Raw genomic sequence first — 14924 nt, forward strand, 5'->3', positions numbered from 1 at the left:
ATTCCAGCCCAAAAGTTTTTTTTATATATCAACTGGCTCCGGAAAGTTAAACAGATTTGTAAATTACTTCTATTAAAAAATCTTAATCCTTCCAATAGTTATTAGCTTCTGAAGTTGAGTTGTTGTTTTCTGTCTAACTGCTCTCTGATGACTCACGTCCCGGGAGCTGTGCTGTTCCTATGGGGAAATTCTCCCATCATGCACAGCTCCCGGGACGTGACATCATCATTGAGCAGTTAGACAGAAAACTTCAGAAGCTAATAACTATTGGAAGGATTAAGATTTTTTAATAGAAGTAATTTACAAATCTGTTTAACTTTCCGGAGCCAGTTGAGATATATATATATATATATATATAATATATATAAAGGTTTTGCCTGGAATACCCCTTTAATTAGTACAAGAAAAAAGTCCTAAAAGCTTTAATAGCCATTCAAAAATATCTTATATTATTTTTGCACAATGGAATACCAGTTGGTGCTGCTGGGACAAACGCTGAACTCTCTCACCTATATTGTCATATGCTCTGCCCCAGGGTATAATGCTATTTTTATTAGGCTTGGGTTCACACTTGCTGTGATCCACTAATGGGCGCTATGTCCGATCTTTTTTTCTCCACTCAAGTCCTCCAAAATACCGGACACCCAACAGATCCCCGTTTAAAGGGGTACTCTGCCCCTAGACATCTTTTCTCCTATCCAAAGGATAGAGGATAAAATGTCTGATCAAGGGGGAACCGGACGCTGGGACCCCCTGCGATCTCCGGGCCGGCACCTTGGTGTTCTTAAAACGGAAGCTTGGAGCTTCTATGTTTGTGACGTCATGCCACACCCCTCTATTCATGTCTATGGGAGGGGCCATGATGGCTATTACATAGTAAAAAGATGTTAAAAGCGGAGTACCTCTTCAAGTCAATGGTATTTGTCATGAAAAGCATCTGTGCCCACTTTAATTTTGCTTATTAGGAAGACGAGCACATTGCCATACACTCTGAACACCAGGTGGAACCATACTATGTCATAAGTAAATGTCATAACTAGAGATGAGCGAACTTACAGTAAATTCGATTCGTCACAAACTTCTCGGCTCGGCAGTTGATGACTTTTCCTGCGTAAATTAGTTCAGCCTTCAGGTGCTCCGGTGGGGTGGAAAAGGTGGATACATTGCTAGGAAAGAGTCTCCTAGGACTGTATCCACCTTTTCCAGCCCACGGGAGCACCTGAAAGCTGAACTAATTTATGCAGGATAAGTCATCAACTGCCGAGCCGAAAAGTTTGTGACGAATAGAATTTACTGTAAGTTCGCTCATCTCTAGTTATGACTCTTTACTGGATGATTTTTTCCTGGGAAGTAATGGCGCAGATTGCTATTTTTTTATGCTCTATACCAGTGGTATTCAACCTGCGGACCTCCAGATGTTGCAAAACTACAACTCCCAGCATTCCCGGACAGCCGATGGCTGTCCGGGTATGCTGGGAGTTGTAGTTTTGCAACATCTGGAGGTCCACAGGTTGAAGATCACTGCTCTATACAATGAAAATGATATTTAATAATGGGACAACCCCTTTAAGACAAACTCTAATTATAAGTTACAACTAGAGATGAGCGAACTTACAGTAAATTCGATTCGTCACAATCTTCTCGGCTCGGCGGTTGCTGACTTTTCCTGCATAAATTAGTTCAGCTTTCAGGTGCTCCGGTGGGCTGGAAAAGGTGGATACAGTCCTAGGAAAGAGTCTCCTAGGACTGTATCCACCTTTTCCAGCCCACGGAAGCACCGGAAAGCTGAACTAATTTATTCAGGAAAAGTCAGCAACTGCCAAGCCGAGAAGTTTGTGACGAATCGAATTTACTGTAAGTTCGCTCATCTCTAGTTACAACTGAAACTGATTGTAGAAGGCCAACAGTGATCACCAACTGGGTAAATACCATAAACTATTTATGTCTTTTAGGTTGCCGTGAAGTCCATTCAAAAAGACAAGATCACCGATGAGCTGGACAGAGTCCATCTTCAGCGTGAGATTGAGATCACAGCGCTGCTGAAACACCAGCATATTATACAGGTCTTCGAAGGTCAGTAAAGGCCTGGGGCATATGTCATAGTGTGCGTCAGAAGCAGAGGATTCCCTGAGCGCTACAGATCCCTTTATATAATAGGATTAAGCAGCTTGATTGTTCATGGAGACTTACGTCTGCCATACCAAAGCATAAAAGCAGCAATTCATTCTCATTGACACACGCTGGGATTCTTGGAGTCATTTTTCAGAAGCTTTGCAGAAAGTTTACTTGTCTTGTATTAAAATGGGTTACAATGCTCTAGTCTTCTCCAAAGCTGTATTCAAAATGTATTTGTTTCCGTTTTTATTTATCTGAGTTGTAGTTACATCTGGACTTGGTGTCTGAGGGTTTCAACAGCTTCTCATCTATATAAGAAGATGGCTGAACTATAAATAAGCAGTGCAGATTTGTTTAAAGGGGAACTCCCGTGGAAAACTTTTTTTTTTTTTTTAAATCAACTGGTGCCAGAAAGTTAAACAGATTTGTAAATTACTTCTATTATAAAATCTTAATCCTTCCAGTACTTTTTAAGGGCTGTATACTAAAGAGAAATCCAAAAAATAAATGCATTTCCTGTGATGTCCTGAGCACAGTGCTCTCTGCTGACCTCTGCTGTCCATTTTAGGAACTGTCCAGAGCAGCATATGTTTGCTATGGGGATTTTCTCCTGCTCTGGACAGTTCCTAAAATGGACAGCAGAGGTCAGCAGAGAGCACTGTGGTCATGACATCAGAGGAAATGCATTTCTTTTTTGGATTTCTCTTTAGTGTACCGCCCCTAAAAAGTACTGGAAGGATTAAGATTTTTAAATAGAAGTGATTTACAAATCTGTTTAACTTTCTGGCACCAGTTGATTTAAAAAAAAAAAGTTTTCCATGGGAGTACCCCTTTAAACAAATCTGCACTGCTTATTTATAATGCATATTACATAGACTACCTTTGTACAGCACCAACAAGAATAAAATAACAATAATACTGCCCCTATGTATAAGAATATAACTACTTTATTGATGCCCCCTCTGTACAAGAATGTGACTACTATAATACTGCTCCCCATATACAAGAATATAACTACTTTATTGATGCCCCCTCTGTACAAGAATGTGACTACTATAATACTGCTCCCCATATACAAGAATATAACTTGTCCAACAAAACAATAGAATTAGGTGGCACTGTCCTGGAATATATGAGTGTTGCTGAACCAAACATTTAACCCTGGGAGCTACAGGGAATGCAGTGCATGATAACACCTGGGTTTGCTGACTGGAAAAGACTGATTGTACACTCACCTTCTGTGTTGCAGTAAAATTGGATGTTTTATTTCATAAAAATTTCATAAAAATGAGGCACATTGGGATGTACACAGAGACTGGAGCTACACGTTTCACGCCATCAGGCACTTTGTCAAGCTGTACCATCTAATGGCGTGAAACATGTAGCTCCAGCCTCTGTCTAGATCCCAATCTGCCTAATTTTTATGGAATTTTTTTAAATAAAGCATCCATTTTTACTGCAACACAGGGTGAATGTGGCTTTTTAATCATTCTACTTATCTTATTATATAACTACTTAAATACTGCTCCTTATCTACAAGAATAAAACTACTTTAATACTGCTCTCTATGTACAAGAATAAAACTACTTTAATACTGCTCTCTATGAACAAGAATAAAACTACTATAATACTGCCTCCTAAGTACAAGAATTTCATCACTATAATACAGCCCCCAATGTATAAGCATGTGACTACTGCAATACTGCATCCTATATACAAAACATACCCACTATAATACTGACTCTGTGTAGAAAATAATAATTATTTTATTACTGCCCCCTATGTAAAAGAATTTATCCACTAAAACACTGTCCCCCAAGAGCAAAAATACCCCTATTTACAGCAATATACTTTTATTATAATACTGTTCCCTATGTGCAAGAATTAAACTAGAATAATACTGCCCTCTATGTACACAAAAAATAACTACCATAGCACTGCCTCCTATGTACAAAAATGTAACTACTATAATACTGCTTCCCATGTACTTCCAAGAATAGAATACTATAATACTAATAGATACTACAGTATAATAATACTGCTCCAATGTTTAGCAACATAAGTACTGTAATACTGCCTCTAGTCAAGACTATATCTAATATAATACTGGTAGACACTATTGTAATAGTGTGACCAGGAACGTGTAGTAATCCCAAATGGAGTACGACCATAACAAATTTTAACAGCAGGGAAAGATTATACCAGGGAGGACATCAAATTAAATTTTACAGTTTATTTATGGATAAACCAGAATGTCTAGTAGGGTGGATTTACAATACCTGACTATTAAAGTATTGAGTGTCATCTATAATATATACTGTACATCGTACTATGTACTTAAAGCTGTGACTGGTTTCCTATAAAATTAAAAATGTACATATTTGCAATTTATTTTGTTTCCGTTCACGCTCGGATATGCCATGATATTGCATTAGGCAAGTGAATAAATAGCATGCCCCTAAGATTAAAGGGGTATTCCAGGGAAAAAAATGTTTATATCAGCTGGCTCCAGAAAGTTAAACAGATTTGTAAATTACGTCTATTAAAAAAATCTTAATCCTTTCAATAATTATCAGCTGCTGAAGTTGAGTTGTTGTTTTCTGTCTGGCAACAGTGCTCTCTGCTGACATCTCTGCTTGTCTCGGGAACTGCACAGAGTAGAAGAGGTTTGCTATGGGGATTTGCTTCTAAACTGGGCGGTTCCCGAGACACGTGTCATCAGAGAGCACTTAGACAGCAAAGAACAACTCAACTTCAGCAGCTCATAAGTACTGAAAGGATTAAGATTTTTTAATAGAAGTAATTTACAAATCTGTTTAACTTTCTGGAGCGAGTAAAAAAAGTTTTTTTTCCTGGATAACCCCTTTAAGTGAAATTCATTGTAAATGCACAGGGATACTGGGAATTGCAGTAGTAGAGGGGGAGAGGAGGGGGATGTAGCTTCAGTTTCCCTTTGTTTTTGTGAGAGGTAGAGATTTATCAATATGGGGGAGATTTATCAAAACCTGTGCAAAGGGAAAGTTGCCCAGTTGCCCATAGCAACCAATCAGAGCCCTTGTTAAAAAGGAAAGAAGCAAGCTGATTGGTTGCTATGGGCAACTGGGCAACTTTTCCTTTGCACAGGTTTTGATAAATCTCCATCCAACTTTTCCTCTGGATCGGTTTTGGTAAATCTCCCCCATGTGTCTGTGTGCAGCCACTTTTACAGACTTTTTTTTTAGCTGTGTTTTTGCCTTAAGTGCGCCAAATTTATCAAGACGGTGCACAGACTTTGATATATCTTGCTCACATGAAAAGTCACCTCAGGACTTGCTGTAGGATGTAACGTTTTTAAAGCAAGGCAGACGTGGTGAATTTGTGTTTTTTCGAACGTTTGCGCAATATTTTTGCGCCTTTTTAAGAAAGATGCAGGGGAAGATTTATCATTGCCTTCCTGATATTTTTCTGCTGAAATGTGGGGCAAAATTTTTGCGCAGTTAATTTTTGCACAAAGAGTTTGAGTTTGGCAAAAGTGACTGTGAATACAATGAATGCTTCAATCTTGACTATGCAGTGGACGAGATTTATTAACGGCACAAAAATAATGTGCAAAAGTAAAAAAAAAAAAAAAAAATGCAAATTCCTACCATCTCTGCTTTGTCTTAGAAAAGTGACATCCTACAGCAAGTTCTGAGGTGATTTTTTATTTGTGCAAATTTTGTCAAAGTCTGTGTGCTATTTTGATAAATTTGGCGCATATAGGCCATAAACACAGCAAAGAAAAAAGGCTGTGAAGTGGCTGCACACAGACACATAAGGGGAGATTTATCAAAACCTGTGCAAAGGGAAAGTTGCTGAGTTGCTCATAGCAACCAATCAGATCGCTTCTTTTATTTTTCAGAGGCCTTTTTAAAAATGAAAGAAGCGATCTGATTGGTTGCTATGGGCAAATGGGCAACTTTTCCTTTGGACAGGTTTTGATAAATCTCCCCCCACAGTTTATACATCTCGTCCACTGCATAGTCAAGAATGAAATATTGCCACTTTTACCGAAGTTGTCTAGTTTAAAATTGCGCAAAACTTTTGTGCAAAAACTAACTGCTCAAGAATGTTGCGCCAAATTTCAGCCAATAAAATGTCAGGAAGGCATTGAGAAATCTCCCCCGATGGGCATGAGATAAAACAATAAAATAAAATAAGAAAAACCAAATAAGGTATTACGTTTTTTCTTTTGAATATAACATTTTCCCCTCTTTCGGCAGTGTTTGAGAGCACAGATAAGATCATCATCGTCATGGAGTATGGCAGCAATGGCGAACTGTACGACTTCATAAATAACAAGCACCAGCTCCCGGAAAGTGACGCCCGCAGGTTCTTCAGGCAGATTGTCTCTGCTGTTCACTATTGCCACAAGGTAAACACGTTCAGATACGATGTATTGTAGTTATGTCGCAAAGCTTTCATGTCATGTTTATTGAGGCCTGGAGCACATACCTGATGACTGACAAAATACTGTCGGCATGGAGGGTATCTGTAAAAGCCTCATAATCTGTAGTCACTGACTGGTTGGCTGCTTGTATTCTATGATCCTAATCTGCAGAAATATATAGAAAAAGACAGAGGAGACACAATGCGCATCGAAGCGTAGTAAAAAAAAAAAAAAAATATATATATATATATATATATATATATATATATATATATAGATAATCTGAGTGTAAAAGAAAATAATTAAATTAAATAAAAAATGGATGTCGGCTCCAAGGAAGGGGGGGAGCAGCCGTTTCCAGATTCGTGTTTTCAGTTGTTATGTTAGGTTTGCTCACCTTTCTGTGTTGTACCGTGGGCACAACACCAGTAGACGCTTGTTTCCCACTATTCTGGGGGACACAGATTGGAGGAGTGCAGCCGGCACTAGACCCGTTCTCACCGGCGGAGGACGGTCACTGGAATGGAAGAATATCGGTCCCGTGGTCCTGAGAAAAAAGAGAAGTGCTTCTGTGGGCGCTCACCTCCGTCACAGATGTAGTCCGTCACAGGTATGTGGAAGTTTCCGAGAACTTGGTAAAATAAAACCGCTTGGACACGGATGTATTTTGGAAAATAAGAAGAAGGTTTATTCCTTCAGCATGCAATACAGCAACGCATTTCGAGGGGCAGGGACCCCCTCTTCATCAGACTTTCAGGCGGGCACCAACCATAAAGGGTATGATAGCCCCAAGCAATATCAAATGCCACAACAAATCCTCCCAGAAAAACGACAAAACTGGAAACGTGGGAACATACAAATGCAGAAAACCTAGATGCCTATGTTGCTTTACCATACGCCATAACAAAAAATGTTTTTCCAGTACCCATTCGGGTGAAACCTTCCCCATCAAACATCTGATGACATGCCAAACGGAATATGTCATCTACCTCATAGAGTGCCAATGTGGTAAACAATATGTTGGAAGAACAACACAACCATTACATTTGAGATTGAATCAGCATCGTTCCAACATAAAGAAGAGATTCATGCACCATAGCCTATCTAGACATCTGAGCCTGATGCATGAGGGAAACATGACAGCCATATCCATAACCCCAATTGAGCACATTCCACCGGGAAAGAAAAATAGGTTTGAAATCCTGTCACGCAAAGAAATGTTCTGGATTTACAGCCTCCAGACATTACAACCACATGGCCTGAATGAAGCGGTGGAATTAATATCTTAAAAAGATGAGATAGTTAACAACTGACACAACAACCACAACAAACAAACTGAATTAAAACAAAACAAACAGCTAAGTACACATCCATCCACCATGCGTATGGATGTGTGTGTATGTACATACACATATGCATTAAATAAATGTAATCATCCCTGTGTGGGGAAATGGGTTTGACGCCGGTCCCCCATCCAATAAGCAGCCAGGAGGACGGATGTGTGGACAGACCGGCGGTCGGTGCCTCAGACCTCTCACCCAGCCACTGTAGATCTCCGAAGGGAGAGCATTTGAAATGGCCCGACGTCTGCAGAATTATTACATATCACATATGCAATACAAGATAAGGTGCATAATATAATGGTTAGTCAAACTGACCATCTGTGGGTTATTTTACAGAATGCTCACTTCCATTTTTAATGTAAATGTCTTCTTTTCTATAGATTTTATTTATTTATTTTGATTATTTATTTATTTAATTTTTTCTTTTTTTTTTTTTCTTTATTGTTTTATTTTCATGTTATGTAACACACACATGTGATTTTCGCGGGCAAATGAGGTATAAATAAAGGACATCCACACTGCCCAATCAGATAGCCTGATGAAGAGGGGGTCCCTGCCCCTCGAAACGCGTTGCTGTATTGCATGCTGAAGGAATAAACCTTCTTCTTATTTTCCAAAATACATCCGTGTCCAAGCGGTTTTATTTTACCAAGTTCTCGGAAACTTCCACATACCTGTGATGGACTACATCTGTAACGGAGGTGAGCGCCCACAGAAGCACTTCTCTTTTTTCTCGGGACCACGGGACCGATATTCTTCCATGATCCTAATCTGACCATATTGTAACGGAAACCAGCTCTGTGGACGTCATGCTGGGCATATGTGTATGTACAGTAGATAATCTGGACAGGCAGAGCTTCAGTGTAAAGTAGTGGTCTCAAAATGTGGCCCTCCAGATGTTGCAAAACTTCATGGAGTATGGCAGCAATGGAGAACTGTCCGGGCATGCTGGGAGTTGAAGTTTTGCAACATCTGGAGGGCCACAGTTTAAGACCACTGGTGTAAAGCAATGAGCAATAACATGGCGGGAAACAGTGTCATATAAAACCAGTATCACAGTTTATATATATTTCTGGATTTTAACTTCTAAATATAAATTTATTTAAACTTATAAATATATATAAGTTATAGACCCCCTGCGATCCCCTGTACGGGGCCACGGCAGTATGCTGGCAGGGGGCATTCTGTCCCCGCATGACGTAGCGGCCAACACGCCCCTCCATGTATCCCATAGAGATAAATGGAGCGGGCATCTCTGCCGTGGCTTCCTGCTGGGGGTGCCTCATGAAGACTGCCGCAGCCCCATACTGGAGATCATGGGGGGGTCCCAACATGCTGGGAGTTGTAGTTTTGCATGCTAGTTGGAAAACACTGCTTTAGACTTTCCAGCCCAGGTTTATCACTTGTATCCTTACACTTGCTGTGGCTTCTCTAATAGGCATCATATAAGTACATTTCTACCAATAAATAACCACAATAAACACACTGTATCTGTTGTAACCAGGGCTCAAGTCCTGCAGGAACACATGGGAACTGAGTTCCTGCACTTTTTCCACAGCAGTATCACTGTTCCTATTAGCAGTAATGCAGGATGGGTCCTATAGTGGGAATCTTAGGTGATTTCCCACACTTTTTTCCCAGGACTTGACCCCTGGTTGTAACCTTAATATTATATAAATTACATTTTTTACTAATACGTATAATAAAAATCTGGGCTTAAACACAAAGGGGGGAAATGTATTATTCCCTGCACCAGCTCCGAGGCGCAAAAAAATTGTTGGGCAAACTCCAACTTTTAGCAAAAGCGGAACTTGCGCAAATTTGCCACTCTGCTGGCACAGAAAATTAGAAAATTACCCAAAAAGTGTGCACCTGAGCCCCACTACCAGCGGGGATCCAAAAAACTCTTTCACCTAAACTGGCAGGAACAGGAAGTGACCTATAGTTGAGATCCCAATAACAGATTTTACATTATTATACTGGAGCTTTGTGTTACACTCCTAAATATTAAAAGGGGTACTCCGGTGGAAAAGATTATTATTTTTTTTTTTTAAATCAACTGGTGCCAGAAAGTTAAACAGATTTGTAAATTACTTCTATTTAAAAATCTTAATCCTTCCAGTACTTATCAGCTGCTGTATGCTCCACAGGAAGTTTTGGATTTCTTTTTTTGTCTGTCCACAGTGCTCTCTGCTGACACCTCTGTCCATGTCAGGAACTGTCCAGAGCAGGAGAGGTTTGCTATGGGGATTTGCTTCTGCTCTGGACAGTTACAGACATGGACAGAGATGTCCGCAGAGAGCACTGTGGTCAAACAAAAAAGAAATCCAAAAAGAAAAGAACTTCCTCTGTAGTATACAGCAGCTGATAAGTACTGGAAAGATTAAGATATTTAAATAGAAGTAATTCACAAATCTGTTTAACTTTCTGGCACCAGTTGATTTAAAAAAATAATAATAATAATTTCCACCGGAGTGCCCCTTTAATAACGAGAGGACAGGATACATGTTATGACCATGGTGTAGTTATACTCATTTGTCCCTTGCATGCCTTCTAGTTTATTTTGTTTTTTAATAGCTCTGATATAGGGGAACATAGGTGTGGATATGGGCCAAATACTTTGTGTGCTAGCTACTGATAGCCGTTCTATTGATTTGTTGCTATGGAATACTGTATATTTATACAGAATTCTTGGCAGCAAGTTTATGTGTATGTAGAGCTGCCTGCTTTATGTCCAAAGCCTTAAGATTTTTATTTTTTTATATCTTGATTTAAGTTCACTAAACATGGAAGTGTCTGAGTTTATAGAACAGAGATTTCACAAGTACATAGAGAGCGGTGATTTAGGCCTATAAGAATGTACCTATGCAGCACTGCCTGGGTATTCATGTAACATGACCGCCGTAGTGTGTTTATTTCAGGACTCAGCCAGGGAGGAATTTGTGATTGGCCGTCTCCACAGAGATTAACCCGGAGGTGGGATAAGTACTCAAACGCAGACTGCAAGTCATAGTATCCAACAACACGACAATAATCATCTGTATAATTTGAGTCAAGGCTTGATTTAGAAGGGTCAGACTGACCACCAGAGGAGCCTTCAGTGGGTCCAAGCACCGTCTTAACATGGTGTCATTGGAGGAGATGAAGCTATCCATAGCTGGCACCTATAACCCTCCCACCCTTCTCAGTTACCCATAAACCCACAATCTCGCACCAGAATCTTAGACGCCATCTTTCAATTTGTCCAATGTAAACAATGCTTGATTTCCACAAGATAATGGAAATCCAGTTTGTTCCCACAAGTCCCCATTCTTTGTTGTTAAGCAGAGGCCTAAACATATTTATTCTTTTTGTATTTTTACCCTAATTCCCCTTTTTAAAGTTTGTTTTTTTTACAAACATTTGGAAATAATTCATAATATATGAAAATTAAATTCACTTCACATACACTGTAAAGTTAGTGTAGTTCATAATATAGTGTCTGTATCTGTGTGTGACGGTTTTCTCACAATTCGTTTGGGATTATCACCCTAATATTTATTTTTAACAGCATACAAAATGACTGTTTCAGATTTTTCCCAGGTTGCAATGCAGCCGAGACCTGAATCACTAGTCAGCTGATGACAGGGAGCCTGTCTGCTTCAATGGGTGGAGGGATCGCTTGGTGGGAGAGAGATCAATCTGCACGTAATGCAACAGCTGTAGGCACCCTGATTGAAAACCACAGGTCTTTTGAATGGATGCAGCTCATTTATATTTAAATGGGTGGGGTGGCTGATGTGTAGGAGGGAGGAAAATGGAATTATGGTATTTATAGGCAAAAGAAAAAAACTCAAACAGGAAATAACAGTTCACTAAAAGCTAGCCACAGTGTTATGGTAATGTTATGGTAATCTCACAACATAGCCATTTATCCCCAAGACAAGCACAGATCCTTCCTAAGCATGTCCATTACTGCCTTCCAGGTACGTACTAAAATCACCTTATGGTGGATAACCCCTTTAAACCCTTAAAGGGGTACTCCGCTGCTCAGCGTTTGGAACAAACTGTTCCGAACGCTGGAGCCGGCGCCGGGAGCTCGTGACCTCATAGCCCCGCACCCTCATGACGTCACACCCCGCCCCCTCAATGCAAGTCTATGGGAGGGGGCGTGGCAGCCGTCATATCCCCTCCCATAGACTTGCATTGAGGGGGCGGGGCATGACGTCACGAGTTCCTGGTGCTGGCTCCAGCGTTCGGAACAGTTTGTTCCAAATGCTGAGTGGCGGAGTACCCCCTTAAGATATCTTGTTTTCATAAGACATGCTTTCACAAGATCTGTTGCAGCTCTGACCATTTTTGTTTATAAATAGTCAAGTGCTTAAATATGACATTCTATAGAAATAGTTTTTGGACCCTTACATCCAATACAGCCACCTTATGTGCCTTTGTGGTGTAGTGGATGCCCTTGCCTTACACTTACATGCCAGAATAAATTTTACAAGAGGCCAATTCAAGTAAATGCATAGGATCCCCCTGAATGAGACTCATAAGTACCAGTCTGTATGGTCAGTTGTTTGGTAAACCCCATTCCCACCACCTCTCCCACCCTCTTCCCTTCGGGTATTTATGTTTAGAAGTTAACCTAAACAGGCAAAGTTGCAGTGTAAGGCATGACTGTTGAGACCCAATTAGCTCCTAGCAGGCTATAACTACCCCTCCCCCTTACTACAATAAATAATTAAATAATAACTGACACAACAACAATTTAACTTTTCCGTGGGTGGGAATCGGCCACAGCTTTATTTATAAAATTACTTATATAAATAAAAATTTAACTGTAACAAAGACACCGATTGGCTTCTTACCAAACCCGAGAGGTGCTGCCACACCGTCCTGTGTGGAGGTCTACCCCGGGTTGACCCCGCTTTCACCGTCTTCTTACCACCAAGCTGTGTCTTACAATAAGCAGAGATGCAAAAAAGGGAGGGAGGGAGGGCAAAACTCCGAGTCCTGGGCAGATTGAGGGGGGAAGGGAGACTATAAATACCCAGGGGAGGGCCCCTGAAAGCCCGGGAAACTATTAAACCCCTGATTGGTGCACTCCTCCTCCCCCCCCCACCCATGGGACATACCACTATAGCCACCGGCAAGTTTTACAGGCGGGGGAGGGGGCTAAAACCTTGCCTGTATTATTTCTTAACCCCTTAACTGCTCACCAGTCAGGGGGCAAGCTAGTTATGCACAGCTTGCCCCTCCAGGAAAAGGGTCAAAGTAATAGGGAGATCTGAGACTACCTTAGGCTCCTAATAGAAAAGGTAATCACTGAGCCACTATTTCATCTATGATCAATACAAATGATCTCATAACTGCAGACAACATCACTATTGATAGATATGCAAGTCAGTTTTAAACTTTAACTCTCATTGGCCACTGGCTAGTGTTATAGGACATCAATAGGTATGAGCATAACTCTGCTTGGCCATTGCTGATTATTATTGTTCATTGTTAATTTCCATAATAATACATATGTGGATTCATATGTGGAAAGCCAAAGTGACATTTGCTGTTATTAGGAGTTGTCACCTGTAGTAGACCTAATAACCCAGAAACTGCAGTATACTGAGCAAATCCTGTAGGTGGATCCCCAGTCAGTGAAAGCTAGAGGAGCAAGCTAGGACAGGTAGCTTCACAGGAGGCGTCCTATCTTGGTTGCAGATGTCTTTTATGGGATCGGCTACTTCTTCACCTAGTTTCTTCAAGACTGTATGTCTACTCCCGTGACTATATGAGAGGGTTAAACCTATTGTTAGTGGCAAGGAGGTAGTAAATCCTCTGAGCCTGTGTAAATGATGGTTTGGGCCGTGTCAGGGAGTGGAGTCTAAGGTGCTGCTGGTTTTCACTAGAGTCCGCCAAAAAGCGGAATAGAGTTGCTGCGGCAGGTGACCCCAGGTCGCTACCCCTTATACGACTCATCCACACAGGCTGCTGAGGAGAAAACATTGTACAGGTGGAATATGGAAACTCATAGTCAGGATACCAGAAGGTCAGGGCTGGCAGCACCGTAGCGAGAACAGGAATGTAGCAAGAGGTCAGTAGGCAGGCGGCACAGGAGTAAGGTCAGGTCACGGAGCAGGTAGGTCAGGAACATGGTAAGGCAAGACACAATAAATGCTTTCACTAGGGCACTGGGCACACAAAGTTCCGGCAAGAGGTAGAGGGAGGTGCACATACTTATAGAGAAGGGACAGGTGCAACACTAATTAAGGGCGCACTGGCCCTTTAAATCTCAGAGCTCCGGCTCGCGCACCCTAGGAGGCGAGGACGCGCGTTGCCGGCCGTGTGACAACACGGAGGAAACAGAAGAAGGAGGAGGTGAGTGACAGCCCGAGATTCACATGCGGGCGCGTCCCTCGATGTGAATCCCGGGCTCACCGGAGGACAGAGGAAGAGAGCACTCATGGCGAGTGTGACCGGCCTGAGTGCTCACCGTAACACCTATAATCCCTCTTTGGGTATTTGTTTTATTTTAAGAGACTTTAGTTAGCTAAGAGACTGCTCAGCTGTGTGAAATGAACTGTACATTCGTCTGTTGTGATGTGATGATATTTTATGCAATGACTGTGCGTCTTTGGATTCTGGTTTCTCCCAGGTGGCAATACCCAGTGGTGCTGCCAAAGCCTGTCACAGTTGCTTACAATGAAAGTGACCAGGTCTGGGATTCAGGGTGGGGGCAAAAATAACCTGATGCTAATGTGGACATGTGCTTTGTAGCACTGATGGACGGGTATGAAAGGAGCCAAAAAAAAAAAAATGAATGTTTTAGTGCCAAGAGGCCAAGTGCAGATATTGTCCAGGTGTAGACATTATTACCTCAGTTTGGCTTGTGAAATTCACTAGGCCTGGGACCTGTGTATTGGACTAAATTCCAGAATGGGCTTGTTTACTGAGTGAGCTGAGTGGGCAGGGAGGTCCGGAGCAGTATTGACCCTTCTCCTTTGTTCCCACAACATGTTATGTTATAAAGTTGAACTGGATTTATTGATAAATTGTAAACGATTCTGAGATGTAGTGTGAAG

General features: G+C 41.2%; 1 protein-coding gene across 1 annotated transcript in view; it reads left to right on the plus strand.

Moving 5' to 3' along the window:
* The window catches only part of LOC130275982 (NUAK family SNF1-like kinase 1), a 47899-nt gene that overhangs the window by 16475 nt on the left and 16500 nt on the right, over window positions 1-14924 (plus strand). The window contains exons 2-3 of the mRNA XM_056524739.1: window positions 1953-2073; window positions 6357-6508. Of these exons, the coding sequence (XP_056380714.1) occupies window positions 1953-2073; window positions 6357-6508 (273 nt within the window). The remainder of the gene's footprint in view (window positions 1-1952; window positions 2074-6356; window positions 6509-14924) is intronic.

This window comes from Hyla sarda, chromosome 6 (genome assembly GCF_029499605.1).
Source record: "Hyla sarda isolate aHylSar1 chromosome 6, aHylSar1.hap1, whole genome shotgun sequence".
Classification (NCBI taxonomy): Eukaryota; Metazoa; Chordata; class Amphibia; order Anura; family Hylidae; genus Hyla; species Hyla sarda.